Source organism: Balaenoptera physalus (assembly GCF_965194825.1).
Source record: "Balaenoptera physalus genome assembly, chromosome: 4".
Classification (NCBI taxonomy): Eukaryota; Metazoa; Chordata; class Mammalia; order Artiodactyla; family Balaenopteridae; genus Balaenoptera; species Balaenoptera physalus.
Genome location: NC_138891.1, coordinates 144,941,830 through 144,958,447, shown reverse-complemented (window position 1 = coordinate 144,958,447; position 16,618 = coordinate 144,941,830). Strand labels below are relative to the sequence as shown.

The following is a 16,618-nucleotide window of genomic DNA, read 5'->3' as shown; positions in this document are numbered from 1 at the left end:
TGTCCCCGCTGCGTTTGTTCTAGACGCGGCATTGGTTTTCCTGCTCTGGGGATGGGCAGCGTCCTGAGACCCCATCTCTGATCTGATTTATACCCACGCCCGGTTCTCCTGGCCAGATCTTACTTTTCCTCCTGGCCCCCATCTTTCAACCCCTTCCTGATGCCCCCCACCCAAGTTCAGGCTGTCTGTGCCCTCACTGGACACTTGAACGGGAGTCCTGGCCGGGACCCCTGTCCCTTCTCCTCCCCCCCACCAAAGGGAGGATAGATCCTGCTTGGCCTCTCTAAGTCCCCCACCCCAACCTGCAGCCTGACCTGGGAGGGGCGAAGTCCCTGCGCTTTAGGACCGCAGGCCCCCCCCCCCCGCCACCTGTAGCCCCCACCCTCCTCCGCAGCAGCTTCCGCGTCTCCCAGCCCAGCTCTTCTGCTTCCTTGTCTTGTTTGCTCTTGTCGCCACAGAAATGTTCATTTCCACCAGGCAGAGATTCTCTTATCTTGAGCTTTTCTCTTTAGGACTCACATAGGCCGCGTGTGGTAGGTGGGCGCTAAATCTTTGTTGAAAGAATGACAGCATGCAGGTGGCTGGGGCCAGGGGAGCCCCCCTGGGCTCTGCCCTCACTTTACACCCTGCCTCTCCTGCTCCCCAAAGGCTGGCCTCAGCACCCCCACCAGCCTGGGCCGCAGGACACACCCCCGGCACCTGCTCCACCCGACGGGAGCCTCCAGACCTGAGGTGGGGAGGTGGGGAGCCTGGGAGCCCAGGCCCTTCGGGGGCGGCCTCTTGCCTCACGGCTCCACCCACTCACCTCGCCGGCAGGCACCTGGCCGGTGCGGGAGGAGGGCGGGGGAGCACTGCCTCAGCTGGGCCTGCAGAGAGGAGGCCGTGTAGACGGGGAGGGGTGGGCAAGGAAGGAAACAGGGCGTTTGCCCCTAGCTCCGGGGCTCCGCGCCGCCTTTCCCAGACGAGAATAAAAAAAAAAAAAAAAAAGAGTGACAAGTCCCACACGCTTGGAGGAGCAAAGACGAACTGGTTTCCACGCGGGGGGCTTTTCAGAGCCTTTAATAGGCAAATATGCTGCGGCAGGTGGCCCAGGACTGACAAAGGACGCGGCAGCACGGCTGGGTGCGGGGAGACTAGGGCTGAACTGGAAGGTGGAGCCCGCCTGCCTGCCTTCCCTCCTTCCTGCCACTCATTTATTCGTCCCTGAACAGTCGTGGAGCTCTGACTTCACCCAGCGCTGGACGTCCTGACTCTCAGCGCGCCTCGCCCCGCTGGCTCTCAGGCCGCAGGGGCGGGGGGCGAGCGCAGGCGGAGCCGGGGACGTTCTGCGCGACTCCGGGGCAGCACTGAGCCTCCCACGGCCCCTCCAGCTGGGCAAGCCCTCCCGCAGCGCCCTCGGCCGCCCTCCTCCACCGGACCTTCCCTGCCGCCAACTTGCCGGGGCACCTACTGCGCCCAGGCTCGAGGCCCGGCGGACCTGGAGCCCCACCCTGCAACCCGCGGGGCCCCGACTTACGCCCCCTCCTGGGAAGGGCTGAGCTTTCGGGAGTCAGCGTCCAAGCTTCCGTTCCCTCGCGCGGGGCCCGTGGCCAAGGCCGTGGGAGGGACCGGGCCGGGGGTGGGACCAGGGGCGGGGCCAGGATCGGGAGGGCGCTGAGCCGGCGACCAGCTCAGCGCCCAGAGCCTCCGAGGCGCGGCGGGAGCGCAGCGAGTGCTGGCCGCTCCGAGGGCTCCCGCGGCCCGAGGTCGCTCGTGCTCGTGCTCGGAGCTGTCCCGCGGCCCGACGGCTTCCGCGGCCCGAGGTCTCCCTCTGCCCGAGGTCTCTAGCGCTCCGAGAGCTCCCGCCGTCCGAGTTCCCCCGTGGCCCGGGGTCTCCGCCCCCACCATGCGGCCGAGGAGGTGAGCGTGTGCGCGGACGCGCCCTGTGGGCGCGGGGAACCGAGCCCGGCGGCACAGCGGAGGCCTCGGGCTCCGGGAGCGGGGGCGGCACCGCGCGGGGCCGCGGGAGGCGCGGTTACCTGCCGGCGTTGTCCGCCCGGCGGCGCGGGAAGGTGGCAGTGCGCGGGTGTGCTCCGGGCGGGGTCCCTGCCGAGGGAGGGAAAGAGGAAAGCTGGGAGAGAAGACGTAGCGACCCACTCTCACTTCCCCCCCTCCCCTCCCCGCCCCCGGCGGTGGCCCAGAGGAAAGAAGGGTGTGACTCTGCTGCGCCGAGGTCGCTCTTATGCCGTCTGGTGCCCACCGACTGGTGACATGCCCCCCGCACGCCTGGGTTTTCCCCCTCCTGCATCAGCAAAGGCAAACTGGGGAAGGTGCCAGCCAGCTGGTCACTCCTGGTCTCTCGCCAGCTGAGGGGGAGGCAACAGCTTTTTGCCAAAGTGCCCCCTTCAGGGCAGTCTTAGCGTCGGCAGCCTGTGCTTCCCTTGACGAGCTGGTGAGGCACCCCATCCCCAGGTGTCCCACACGCACAGCCCAGAAGCCCACCCACCCCAGGGCCCCACCCCCCAGTCTCCCCAGTTGGAAATGCAGGTAAAGACTATTCCCTCAAGAACGGGAAATAAAAATACTGCAATGTCACAGCCATCTGCCACCCACACCCCTGAGCAGGGGGCCCCGTCTGTGCTTTCTCCTATCTGACCCACCGAGGAGCGGGCTGGGGCAGGGGCAGAGTGGTGGCAGGTGAGGCAGGGGCCACCGCTGAGGCGTGCACGGCGCAGAGGCTCCCAGGCTGAGGGTGCCAGGAGCCTGGGAGGCATGAGAGGGGTCTGCCGGCCCCCAGGCCTGAGCTGTCCACCAGCCCCGCTGGAGCCGCCAGATCTGGTTTCAGATTGATCACGTTCCTTCAGAAGGTTGTCCTGGAGCTCACCCGACCCTGGCGGGGTGGCGGGGGTGCATCTTACATCTTCTCTGTCTCTCAGACTTCAAATACCCCGAAAGTGGGTTTTTTTTCCGATTTTATACAATTTCTTAGACTCCATCCGTGCAAAGCCAGGCCACCAGGGGGCTGGTGATTCCTCTCGATATCCTTTATCACACTCTCATAATTGCTTTGAGGGGCGTTTTATTAGCTTGGGAGCTGGTCCCTTGCAGGGGCTGCCAGCCCCTTGGGGCTTGCCTGCTGGGCAGGGGAGGGGTGGTGCTGTCTCCTCTCCCTGAATTCCTGGCTGCCCGGGAACCTGGGCTGATGGGCTGGTGTGGGTGTATTCCCGCTGGGATGGTGGGTGTAGTCGGCTCCTGACCGCATTCGGGAGAAGCGGGGCTCACCTGCCTTTCTGGTTGTTTTTTCCCAGTCCTGGACTTCTCCTGCTGCTGCTCTGTGGCCTGCGAGCTGGTAAGTGCAGACGGTGCTCTTGCTGGAGACTTCCAAGCCCTTCAGTGCTGAGCAGTGAGGACCGCGGGGTGCAGGTGTCAGTGGGGTCCTCCCCACAGCCCTGCTTGCTTTTCCAGGGGCCCTTGTGAGAAAGCGGGGCCCCCAAGCCCAGGATAATGTGTGGCATCGAGAGCCACCAAGGGGAGCGCTCGGCCAGACCCCGTGGTTCTCGTTTTGTGTTGTGTTTGGGGCAGGCAGAGTGCAGTTCCCCCCAAGTGTTTCAGAACCTCCGCTTTCCAGAGGAGCTGGGAGCTGGGCTTCCTGTTTCTCGTGACCGCTTTGCTCCCCAAAGCCACCAGCTTCCAGAAGAGCACAGAACGGGGCTATGGCACCACAGCAGAGACTGAGGCCTTGCCTGGCCTTCCAGCCCACAGGGCGACGGGTCAGGGCACACGGCCACTTTCCCTGCTGGCATTTGAGTGGTTGTAACAGACCACAAAACCTTGCCAGGCCTTCTCTGATGGAGTTGCAAACACTACTATGATGATGTTGTTGAGAAGCTGATGTTTTCTTTTCAAATGTCTGAATTTTTTTAAAAAAACTTTTTATTTTGAATTCATTGTAAACTCCCAAGAAGTAGCAAAAACAGAGCGGTCCTGGCTGGCCCCTGACATGAGACAGGAAACCAGTCCTGGCGATACATCAGAGCAGCTTACCGCCAGTGTCCCAATTTTTAAACTATTGTTGCTTTCCTATGTGCATCTTATTATTAATACATTCCTTTCCTACTGAAATGAGTCAGAATTGGGGTTTGAGTCTTGCAACCCAGAAGCTCCCCCCGCCACTCAATAGGGTGACTTCAAAGTTACGAGTCAAGTGCGGAAGATGAATTCTGTTCTTTTTGGATGCTTGCAGAGATTCAAGAAGAAGAAGTCAGAGCGATGGTGGGCAGTGATGTCTGGCTCAGCTGCATTTACCCTAAAGGAAACAGCTTCGATTTAAATGACCTTTATGTTTACTGGCAAATCAGCGTGCCAGGCAAACGGAACACCAACTCCGTGGTGACTTACTACCTCTCGGGAAACAGCTCTGCCGGCCACGGTGACAACCACTACAAGGGCCGGGCCCGGCTGTCCCTGGACGGCATGAAGCAGGGCAACTTCTCTCTGCACCTGCACAATGTCACCCCCCAGGACGAGCAGAAGTTCAACTGCCTGGTGTTTCGGAAATCCTTAGAATTAGAAAAGATTTTGGAAGTCACGGTCACGCTAAACGTGGCAGGTAAGACGGAAGAGCTGCCAAGCTGATTCCATCCCAGCCTTACGTCCTGGAAGAAGTGTCAGTAAGACCTGTTTTCTGTGGCTCATTCACCCGTGTCTTCCCTTAAAGGAAATCTAGATCCCTCTAGCGGGGCTCTGTTTAAACCATGTGCACAGCTTAGGTGGTGGAAATATCGTTCAGCTGCTAAGAAAGTTTTCCAGTAGCCTGGAAGGTGCCTGCTTTCTCACAAGAGCTCCTAAGCTTGCTGTCCTTGCCTTGAAACTCTGCAATTCAACCCAAACTAGATGTTTTAATGAAATTAGGAGGGAGTGATATAAGGCACTAAATGAGATCAGAGTTTAGGAAGAAAATTAAAGCCCCTCCACCAAGTTGCTCGGGGCACCGTTCAGTGGAGAGACGGGTGAATTGCCAGCTGACTGTGTCACTAGACTCAAAGGAGGCCAACCCCCTTGGGGTGGGACGTGGGTGCTGGTCATTGCCCGCCCGGCTCATAGCGCCCCTATTGGTGGGCTGGGGGCGGGGCGTGACTCTGGTAGAGCAGGGCCTGTACTGCTGCCCAGACCACAGCCTTGGTCCCGGCCCTGCTCCGGGTCCGGGGCACGACGGCTGCCTCCCCGCTACCCTGGCCCTTGGCACTGTGTCCCCCCCTTCTCTGACCTTCGGAACCTGGCACCCCTCAGCCCATTTCCCTCCCCTGCAGCGAACTACAGCATGCCAGTGGTCAGCGGCCCATCCCAGGATGAGGAGTTCATCTTCACGTGCACGTCCACGAATGGCTACCCGCGGCCCAACGTGTACTGGATCAACAAGACGGACAACAGCCTGCTGGACGACACCCTGCAGAACAGCACCGTGTCCCTAAACGCGCGGGGCCTGTACAACGTGGTCAGCGTCCTGCGCATCGGGCGGAGCCCCACCGTCGACGTGGGCTGCTGCATCGAGAATGTGCTTCTTCACCAGAACCTGACCAGCGGCCAGACAGGTAAGGTCCCGGGGTCTGCACACTGACCCCAACCCAAGGCTGGGGGCCAGGGGTGACTTGGGGGATCTTCTCAGGTGGGAGACAAAGCCCCTCTGAGGTGACTCGGCAGCGGCTTCAGAGGTGGTGACAGGAAGAAGAGGTGACAGGCATCACCGTGCGATGGAGGGCAGGGGCCGGCCAGGTGCTCGGGGCGCTTAATCCTCACGCACGTGGCGGGGGTGGGGGTGGGGGGTCAGTTTTGGTGACCCATTTCACAGATGAGGGACTGAGGCTCCGAAAGGTCATGTAACATTTCAGAAGCTGCAGGCTGAGGCGGAGGCAGCGTCAGGATTGAAGCCCCTCCTGTACAGCCACTGCCCCAGCTCTTTGGACGTGTGCCCCCTGGGACGCCAGAACCCTCCTCCACCAGGGGGTCCGGCTGGGCCTGGCTGCCGTCCCAGGCCCCCTGTGGAAGGGCGCAGGCGGGTGACTCCTTCGTAGAAGCCACAGGCTCTCTCAGCCTGTGTGTCCCTGTCACCAGTGTTGAGACGCCAGGGAAGGAGGGGCAGGAGAGCTGGAGGATGGGGGTGTCGGGGGCCTGCCTGCTGCCAAGAAGCCGCCCAGCTGCTGGGAGCCCCCGTGCCTGGGCACTCGCCTTCCTGGAATGCAGGCGCAGCCCTGGGACTCAGCGGTCACGGTTTTCTGGCTGCACCAAAGGCCTCCGCTGGCCTCTGCGTCCCAGCCGGTCAGCCGGGCGCAGGGGAAGGGGAATGGGAGGGCCTCCTGGGGCCGTAGTCTCGGCCCAGCTGCTCTGGGGGACAACTGGGAAGCCTGTCAACCCCCATCACCCCGCCCTGTGCCCAGACCCTCTGAATCAGCACCTCTGGGCTGTGCAGGCAACAGGACATGTTGAAAAGCTTCCAGATGGTTCTAAGGTGCGTGGGAGGCCTAGCCACCGTCTGGCTCATGGCTTCTCCGGGTTTCGGCAAACACGGGACACTTGTAACAAGCTGCCCGGGGAGGTTATTGCCTGTCTGCCCATGAGAACCACTCTCAAGGACACTGACACAGGGGGATTGGCCCCCTCGTGCACTGCCAGCGGGATGGGAAATGGTGCAGCCGCCGTGAAGAACGGTCTGCTGGTTCCTTAAAAATTAGCATGTGACCCAGCAATTCCACCCCTAGGTATGCACCCCAGAGCCCTGGAAACGAGAATCAAACAAATACTTGTACATGAATGTTCACAGCAGCTTATTCACAATAACCAAAAGGTGGGATCAACCCAAGTGTCCACGGATGGACGAAGGGGTGTGTCCATCCACACAGGGGAGCGTCCCTCAGCCACGGAAAGGACTGAGGCACTGACCACGCTGCAACGTGGATGAACCTTGCAGTTGATGCTCAGTGAGAGAAGCCAGACACAAAAGGCCACGTAGCGTATGATTCCATTTGTACAAAATGTCCCGTATAGCTAAATCCAAACAGACAGAAATTAGATTAGAGTTTGCCAGGGGCTGGGAGAGAGGATGGGACGTGACTGCTGATGGGTAGGGGGTTTCCTTTTGTGGTGGTGGAAAGTTCTGGAGTTAGATAATGGTTTTGGCTGCATGACCTTGTGAATGTACTAAATGCCACTGAACTGTTCGTTTCAAAATGGTTAATTTTATGTTATGTGAATTTCACCATCATTTTTTTTAAAGCCAGCAATTAAGCTAGAAAGAATTAAATTAAGTTTAGTTTAAAAAGCCAGGAAGACTGTACTTCCCACCATGCCCATTCCCAGGTGTGGACCTTTAGGAAGGGCTGGGACTACAGGTCACACAGGTAGGGTGAGGGGGAGTGACATCCCAGGAAGAGATGAAGGCTCACCTGAAAGAGGAAACCCTTCTCTCCGTCAGCTTTATAGCTTAAAAATCACAGAATACCTGTGGGAAAGTTTGGTGGATCAGTACTTCCCTTAGCGCTCTCTCCTTCAGGATGAAGAAACCCCCTTTTCCTCCTGACCCTACAAGTCCTGGGTTACTTTCCTTTCCTGCAGAAACGTTCACGGGAACCAAGGACAGCATCACAGAGGACCCAGTGGACGACACCCAAGATGCGGTGAAGCCGCCCGTTCTCAGCGTCCTTGCCGTGCTGGTCGTGGCCGTGGCCGTGGCCGTGGCCACGGGCTGGCTGTGCAGGAGCAGATGTCCCTCCAGAAGCTACGCAGGTATCGGAGAAGCCCGCGCTGCAGACACTGCACATTTATTTTGTTGGGGTGAGGGTTGGCCTTTGCCAGGATGTTTACAAGCTCTGCGTGGTGTTGCTCTCACGGAAGCGCGGTTTAATAGTGCTCACGCGCGTGAGGATAGCAACCCCAGCGCTCCTGGGTGTGATCTCCGCCTCCGAGATCCTGACACAGCTGCGCCCCAGAAGGGAAGTCCGGTCTCTGGGTCTGGGGGGGACGGCGGACTCCTAATGTGGACGTGGTGTGTCTGTGGAAGCCGAGTTGCCTTCAGTCCCTCAAGGCCGTCTGTTCAGTTCTGGCCGAGCTCGAAGACAGATCCAGAAAGTCTGGGTTTTGACCGTGTAAAACGAAGAAGCAGAACTCACAGTGGGGAGCAGAAGAGCCTAGAATGTGGACCTTGGGACCACCCAGGTGTCACAAGAGGGCCTGAGGGCTGGGGCCTCGGGGGAACCCCTCGGGGGGGCCAGCACAGTCTCCCCAGGTCGGCCTGGTGGTGGAGGTCAGCGGGCATCCCCAAAGGTCTTATTAACTAGGTCGGGCTCCTCCTGGACTCCTGGGAGGGCGGGGAAAGGGGGTGCGGCTGGATTGCAGAGCCCGCGCACAGTGGGAGCTCTGCCTGACGGGAAGGGTTTCTACATGCCGCCTGGCGCTTCCACTTGGTTGCCAATGCCATCTGCCCAGAAATACTGCCCACGGCCCCACTGCCAACCCAGCCAGGCCGCTGAAGGCCCTTGAGCATCTTGAAGTGCTTGCCACCCTGACCTCTTACGACGTCTCGTCCTGGAAATCAGGGCGGCCTGAGGAGCCCCTCACCCGAGCAGGAAGCCGGAGGAGCCGTGGAGTGGGGCGCTGCTGCGTGCGGGGCCCCTGGGGTCTTCAGAGAGGCCCCCTCACGGCCCGTCCTGAGTGTTTCTGATTTGTCCCAACAGGCGCCCAGGCTGCGAGGCCGGAGCTGGAGCTCACGGGTCAGTTTGCCAGGAGGGAAGGAGACCCGTGGAGGAACTGCAGGTCCCCGGGCTCGGGCGAGCTGGGCACTCCACTCTCTCTGTGCCCGCCTTTCCGCACGGGTGCTACTCGATGACCAGGAAATAGGCGTTTCCAGTTTCAGAGACAGTGAAACCCCAAGCGAAGGCCTGTCCCCCTGGCCTTCCTTGGCGTGTAAGCCCGTTCTCTTGCTGACACTGTGCCATGGGATTTTCCAAACGTACAGCTACACATACATGTTAGCAGAGAGCCTGGGACCACAGCCCGCTGCCCCTCCCCAGCTGCCCAGCTAGTCCTCCTGTTCTCCCTCCATCTCAGCCCCACCCCTTGGGGGCGGGGGCTCTCCAGCGAGTCCAGACCCTTTGTGCAGGCACCTCTCAGTCCCAGAGCAAAGGTCAGAGTGATTCCCGCCCCAGTTTGGGAAAGTAGCCACACGCAGGGCCTTCGGTTTCAGTTTCCCACTGGCAGGTGCCTCGGGCTGCCAGGGCCTTTGTGGTCAGGCCGGCGGGCTCCGTGCCTGAGGCCAACGACCATAGCTCTGAGCCCCGTTTCTCCACCTGTGAGAAGGGTCGTCAGGGGAGGGTGGGCCCGAGGTGAGCACGACCCACACGGCAGTGCCCGCCCACCTGTTCACCCAGGTGATTCCGGGGCACGCGGCTGCCTGGTGCCGCAGCAGATTCCCTCCCGAGGCCACTTTCAGACGATGCGGGACACAGCTTGCCAAAGAATCCGGGCCTGCTGACCTGAGAGTCCGACGGGGCGCCCGTCTGCAGGCGTTTTCAACCCTGTTTTCACCGTCCTGCTTCCTGAGAGGATGAGTGTCTGCTTCCGGAGTGAGAATGAGCTGACTCTGCGCACGGCCCTCTCCCCTCTTTCCTTCCAAGAGCACGTGTGACGAGAGCTCCCCCAGGACGTGCCACCAGCAGGGACGTCGGACGGCAGCTTGAGAATTGACCCGGGCAGGCTGGGCAGAGGACACCATCTGCGCCCGTATTGGGCCTGCACGCACACTGGGCCACCTGGCCTTGTGGGGACACGCGGGCGCCCCTGGAAGGACCACGCTGACCCCAGGGAGCACGTCGCGGGCACTGCCCTGATCCCGGCGGCCCTTTCAATAGGTCGGCAACTCCTCGGGGATACACGTGCCCCCAAGTAGGTGGGCTCCCCGCCTTCGCTGCCAAACACAGAACAAGAAAAGGGCTGTGACGGCTCCTTCCCGCCGCCAGCCCCCAAGAACCTGCAGCGCTTCTCAGCAGCCTGGGCCGGACGGGCTTCTGAGGCCGCTCTCTTCCGGGATGACCTGTGCCAGGCCATGTTCGCTCCAGGTGCAGGGGCCACACGCTGGCTCTGCCGGTTAGTCTCCGCCCCGAGGACCCGGCGTCTGTGCACACGTGTCCTGAAGCACTGAGCGGGTGGCACCGGAAAAACCCCTGGAATTCATGTCCCTCCAGAATGCTCCCTGGGAGGAAAACCCGACCTCATTTGTTTTGGTCAAAAGCTAGGTTTCCCTCCTCAAAAACACAATGAAAAAAAAAAACAACAACAACAACGAAAAAACAGTGGAATTTTGGGAGAAGGTCTGTGCTGGGCGGTGCAGCTGGGCATGGTGGCCCGGGGCTCAGGCTCCGCTGCAGGGGACAGGCAGGCAGGGCTGGGACACACGTCTCCAGCAGACACCAGCACAGACAGGTGACAGTCACAGTCCTTCAAACCGGGGCCGTGAGTGGACAGTGGGCGGCCTTCCGGCTGCATGGCAGCCTTTCTTCAAACGCAGCAGCAATTCCCTCGAATCTTGCTGGGCAGCCCCTGCCGGCCCCATACCATCACCCAGGGCCCCTCGCGGGCCTCCCCTGGGGACCTGCACGGTCGTGACGGAGACTTCACCTCACGGGCCGGGTTCCTCGGAGCCCACCGGGCCCCCGGGCGACTGGAGTGGGGCGGTGGCCAAGTCCACGGAGGCGGCAGCCCGACGCCCTGACCCTGCCCAGGCGGTTTCCACGTTGATTCCTGGATTGCATCTAGCAGTTCACTGTTTCCAGAAGGTTCTGCAAAGGTGGCTGCCAGGTAACCCCGGTGGGCATGCCCCCAGGAAACGGGTCTGTTGCCCCTGGGGTCATCAGCACCGACGGGCACGTGAGGTCTGTGCTCCCCAGACCCAGACTCGCAGCAAACTTAATGAGGCCGGCTCAGCGCGGAGCCTGAGCCAACAGTGTCCCAGGAAACTGTGCATGTGTTTTTGTCTGTTTCTGTACCAAAGAGCCCTCACGTGGCTTTTAAATAGGTGTCATGAGGGATCCACACGGACTTTAGCATGAAAGCATTAGAAGACAAGTGTGGTTCCTCAAAGAATGACAGAAGGTGACTCGTGGCACCACGAGCAAGAAGCCCGAGGGGCCCTTGAGTGCAGCAGGTGGGGTGCGTCAGGTGGCCGCAGGCCTGTCCCCAGTGACTGTGATGTGACACCAGGACGGGTGCACCTCGGGGCCTCTCCGCCGTGCTGCCCGACCCTGAGAGGCCCCTGGAGATGGTCGGGGCGGGGGTCTCAGCCCGGCAGGACGGGGCAGCCGCAGGCAGACCGAGTGTGCTTCCAGCTTTCCTATCAGAAGGGGTTTCCTTCTTGGGGAAGCGGCTAGGCCGGCCTCCCGCTCCGGCCCCGTGACGCGGCCGCCCGGGGCCCTCCCCCATCGCGCTTGTGGGCTCTGCCTGGGCCCCGGGCTCCCGGGCGGTTGAGGCCACGGCCTCCAGGCTCCGGACCCTGAGTCATCATCTCCCCGCTGGGCCCCAGCGGACCCTCGCTGCTCCCTCCGGCCTCTGGGGCCACGGGGCACTCTGCCCAGCTCGCACGGGTCACCCTTGGCCTGTCCCCCCTGGGGGCCGCTGCTTGTTCCTCATGCTGTGTCGTGGACAGCGTGCGAGCGCCACGTTTTGACGTTTCTGGAAGCCTGGTTTTGGAGAATACAAGCAGTCGGCGTGCCTGCGTCTGGCAGCTTTGGTCAGTGTGCGCGCGGGCTCGGTCCACTCAGCCCGTCCTGACTGCCGTCGGGGACCCTGCGCCTGCCCCGTCCGTCCTCGCCCGGGTGGCCCCGTCCCCCAGGGGACATTGGTCAGTGTGGAGGCATTTTGGTTGTCACTGTTGGGGGTCCCTACTGGCTTCTGACGGGTGGTGAGGGGGGACGCTGTTCAACGTCCCACCACGGACAGGGACCCAGAGGTCAGTGACCCGAGGGTGAGGATCCCATGTCACCTTCCCCGGGGAGGGCAGGGCAGCGATCCGCTGTCCCGGTCCCCATCGCACGGGGCACAGGAGAGGTGACTCATGGTTCAGGGCGAAGCCCGGGGAACATTCCAGGTCAGGAGCCGGCTGGGCGCAAGAGTCCGAGGTGCTGGCACTGCCGTGGGGGCAGAGGCCACCTGGCCGTCCCAGCAACCGGAGTCCTGGTCTCTGGGGTCCCGTGGCCCCTGCCCCCAGCGCCCTGCTCACAGTAGCTGCGCAGGGAACGCCCACCAGGGAGGCGGAGCCAGGCCGGCAGATGGGGGCTCGTCTGGAGGGCAGGGGACGGAAGGGAAGTAGCAGCCACGGGACCAGAGCGCCTCACCCTCCCGCAAGGTGAGAAGGCTGGAGCCAGGTTCCGCCTGCAGCTCGGACCCGCCCCGTGACCGCAACCCAAAGATCATCTGGGGCTGAAGGGGTCAGTCTTGCCCCCCTAGGGTGGCCTTCCTGGCCCACAGCCATCCTGCCTGCCCCGACGTGCCCGTTCTCCAGCCCTGACACAGCCCCGCCCCCTGGATCCCCAGCTTCCCGGTGCCCCTTCCAGACTCCCGAGTCCCATGGGGAGAGCCTCTGTAGTTACTAGTAAACATGGCACGGTTTCCTTGAATCCGTGTTGGTCCTGCCGTCATCAGGGAGAAGCAAGAGGCTGGAGTCTTGAATTCAGTGTCAGGAATTCAGGGGCTTGTCCCAGTGACCAGAGGTGCGGCCCACCCTGAGCTCTGGGGAGGGGGCTTCTGGCACACCCCTGTTGGGAGGGTACAGTGCACATTTCCTGGGGCGGGGGGATGGGCCCCGCAAGACTGACATTGACAAGCTGCAAGGCCCAGGAGCTGCACAGGCCCCTGGTCAGCCAGCCCGTGTCAGGGCCAGACGCAGGGCCACACCAGGATCCAAGGCTCCAAAGACCCTGATCTGGGGGAGTGACCAAGGAGTGTGCAGGCCAGGAACGGACCAGGATGCTCCTCCCCTCCCCCGCTGCCCTCCCTCCTCACCTTCCTGGCCCTTCTCTACCCCCTTACACTGTCCTGTGGCCTGAGCCCGGCCCTCCCCCCCGCCCCAACCAGAGAGTGATTCATCGCTCATCCCTGCTCCGTGGGCCTCCTGACCCCAAGGTCGCAGGTGCCCGAGGCTGCTGGGAGGGGGCCGACCAGGAAGGGGGGGGCACCTGTCACACCAGAGTGGGGTTTCCTGGGCCGGGACCAGGCAGGGGGGAGGGGTAGTCCCCAACAAAGGCACGGGCTGTGCTCTGAGAGGCAGCTGGAGCAGGGGGACTCAGGAAACTGCTGGCCTAGAGGAAGGAGAGTTTCTCAGAGAACACAGCTGTGCCCCTGTGATTCAAAATGTCCCAAATGCACTGCCCCGTGGGCTCTCAGCAGATCCAGAGCCGGTCCCCCTCACCTGAACCCAGAAAAGGACACTGTGATTTGGCTAAAATGCAGCATGGGAGGGCTGCTGGGCCCAGACCCAGGGACCCCGACAGGCAGGGCCTCTGTGCGGGGTCTGCCTGCCATGGGGGGTGGCGGCGGGACTCGCCCAGGCTGTGAGGCTGTGTGCTCCTGGGAGGGGCCGGGCGGCTTAAACAACAGAACCCCACTCCCTCTCCGTCTGGAGGGCCAGAGTCCAAGATGAAGTTGTCGGCAGGGCTGCTTCCCTGACCTTTCCGTGTCCCGTCCAGCTTCTGGTGGCTGCAGGTGGCCCCCGGTGCAGCCCACAGCCCTCAGTCTCTGGCGCTCTGCTTCCCTTACAAGGACGCCAGTCACTGCATTGAGGGCCACCCGACCCAGGGTGACCCCATCTTCACTAGTGACATCGGCAGAGACCCTGTTTCCAAGTGAGGTTCCGGGACGTGAGTTTGGGGGACCCTGTGCGACTCACTACAGCTCCCAAGAGGAGGAGAGAGAAGGATGGAGAGATGGGGAAGGGACACGAGGAGGGTTAGGAGACGGCAGAGACAGCGGGCAGGGTGGGTGAGGGGGAGGGTGGGGACCTGGGCACCGGCCTGCAGCTGCGCTGAGGTCCAGACCCGAAGGCACGGCCCAGCGGCCACCGCTCCTTTGTCCCGTGTGACAGCCGCGCACGGTTACGGCCCTCTTCATGCCTCCACTGCAAGGGGTACCCACTACAAGCTGGGCCCGGCGGGCGAACCCCAGCCCTCGCCCCCGAGCGGGCCGGGTCCTGCCCCTGCCCCTGCAGGAGCGTCCTCGTGGGGCATCACAGCAGGGACCACGATTCCCTTTGCACGGGCACTGGCCCTGGCACCCCAGGTCGTCCTCACCGTGATCCCCACTCCTGGCCAGTCTCCTGCAGTCGGCACCGAGCCCACAAGGGTGGCTAAGGAGGCTGGCACAGCCTAGGGAGGGGCAGGCCCGCACCTTGCTCTGGGCCTTCCTTGGGACCTGTGCCCCCGGCCCGCTGGGTCGGGGCCCTTCAGGTGGGTGGGCAGCCCCCCAGGACATGCACTTGGACGTGGCCCTGCTGCAAAGGATGCTGGGAAACGGAGTCTTTGATCTCAGGAGGCCGCAGGGGTCAGGCCACCAGGATCAGGCTGGAGGAAGCTGAGGGTGAGGACAGGCAGGGCGGGGGGGTCCTTCTAAGTGGCTGACCCTGGAGGAGTGACAGGGAAGATGCAGCCGTGGCCAAGGCGGCTGACGAGGGACCGTGAGAGTGACGGGGCTCAGGCTCGGGAGGACCTCGGCCCAGCAAATCCTCTTTAACCCCAAATGCCAGGCACTGTGTCCTCAGTGGCTCCCGCCCCTCCCACCTCGGCCAGGGCCAGGGTCACTGCAGACCCCCTGCCCTACAAGGCCCGGTGCCTGTGGAGGCCAGCCTCTACCCGGACCCAGACAGAAATGTCACCATCGGGATTCCACTGCAGACTCCAAAATCAAGAGGCTTCGGAGCCACTCGTTAGTTTTTTAGGGGAAAAAGTTACTTTAAAAAAAAAAACAAAAAAAAACACCACTGCCTAAAAAACAGGAGTGAGGTATGAATTGCAGAGCCTGGATGCTGACCAAGTTTTTACTTAATTGTGAGCGAAGCACAGCACGGGAGGAGAGGGCAGCACGCCAGCATCCCAGAGAGCAGACCCCGCCGCGCAGAGCACGCTCGGGTCTGCTGTGTCCGGACCTGGAAGACACAGCAGTTCCTGCCCTGAAAGTGGTGCCGTCTGCGGGAGGGACCCCCGGCCTCAGCAACAGCTTGAGGGCCGCTCCTGTGGAGACTCGGTCAGGCAGCATGACACACAAGACGGGGGGCAGCTGCAGCCAGAGCATAGGAAGGCACGGGCCCCTGACGTCTCAGCCCGCCCGGGAGCCTCGCACCTGAGTCGCCGGGGACTTTCCACCTCTGCCCCCAACCGCTGGACACGTCGGGGCTGTGTGCACAGAAGCGTGTAGCACCTGAGACATCTTCCGTTTATACCCACGTCTGCGATCGTAACCTTGGAACCTTCTACTTTTGTTAAGTGATTGGGTTCTCTGATCATCTTCCAATGAAACCTCCAAATCTGAAAAAGAAACTCACTTCCTGGGTGTCTAAGCAGACCCCTTTGGGAAGGAAAAGTGTTCACGTCAGTGTGTGGATTTAGTGTGTCCTTTTTGGGGGGCCAGGTGGGAACGGGTAGGTGAAGGGGGGAAGGGGGAAGAGCTGGCCAGGGTCAGGGGATGTTGACGGGAGAACCTGCACTTTGTGCTTTGGAGGACGGCAAAATCTCCCCAACTTGGGAGGGATTATTTATAAACCATTACTTAATGATGGGATAAACCTGGGAATCCCTCACCCTCTATAATAAAATAAAGCATCAAGCAGAAAGTAGTGGTAACAGGGCTTCCCTGGTGGCGCAGTGGTTGAGAGTCCGCCTGCCAATGCAGGGGATGCATGTTCGGGCCCTGGTCTGGGAGGATCCCACAGGCCGTGGAGCAAGTAAGCCCGTGCACCACAACTACTGAGCCTGCGTTCTAGAGCCCACGAGCCACAACTACTGAGCCCGCATGTCACAACTACTGAGGCCTGCCCGTCTAGAGCCCGTGCTCCGCAATAAGAGAGGCCGCCGCGATGAGAAGCCCGCGCACCACAACCAAGAGTGACTTCCGCTGGCCGCAACTAGAGAAAGCCCATGCACAGCAACGAAGACCCAACACCGCCAAAAATAAAAAATATATATTTTTTTAAAAAGTAGTGGTAACGTATTGTGACAAAGGGCACTGAAAAAAGCTGTTAACTACAAGGTCCCAGGTCTGGGAAAGGCTCCTGGCTGTAGATGAGAGGCCCACAGTTCGGGCTGGGGCATCCCACGGCCAGAGGGAAACCTCATACTCAGAGGGAGACCCCACAGCCAGAGGGGGACCTGCCATGTACTGAAGAAGGCATGATCCTGCATTGTTTTTCATTGGCAAGAGTCATGACACAGAATCAGACTTAGTGACTTTGACTTTAGCAAGACGTTCCTGGAAGGACTTTGTGGAGGGGACTGCTGGCTGGCGCCCTGGCCCTGGCAGTGGATTTGGTGCCGTCCTTCTTGGGGACAGTGGCCCTGTCCACGGGGCGAGTGGGTGCCATGTGGGCATCTGCTCCAGGCGGGGTCTGGGC

At 61.5% G+C, this 16,618-nt stretch overlaps 1 protein-coding gene across 3 annotated transcripts in view; it reads left to right on the top strand.

Moving 5' to 3' along the window:
- Positions 1–421: 421 nt before the first annotated feature.
- Positions 422–16,618, top strand: part of ICOSLG (inducible T cell costimulator ligand) — a 28,854-nt gene continuing 12,657 nt past the window's right edge. The window contains exons 1-7 of one of the 3 annotated variants that reach the window (XM_082459894.1): positions 422–1,899; positions 3,288–3,328; positions 4,223–4,588; positions 5,289–5,570; positions 7,588–7,758; positions 8,706–8,741; positions 9,399–11,733. In XM_082459894.1, the coding sequence (XP_082316020.1) occupies positions 1,886–1,899; positions 3,288–3,328; positions 4,223–4,588; positions 5,289–5,570; positions 7,588–7,758; positions 8,706–8,741; positions 9,399–9,502 (1,014 nt within the window). In that variant the 5' untranslated portion in view covers positions 422–1,885 and the 3' untranslated portion in view covers positions 9,503–11,733. Of the gene's footprint in view, positions 1,900–3,287; positions 3,329–4,222; positions 4,589–5,288; positions 5,571–7,587; positions 7,759–8,705; positions 11,734–16,618 lie in introns of those variants that run through there. The other 2 variants (XM_082459893.1, XM_082459895.1) reach the window with 2 other exon arrangements.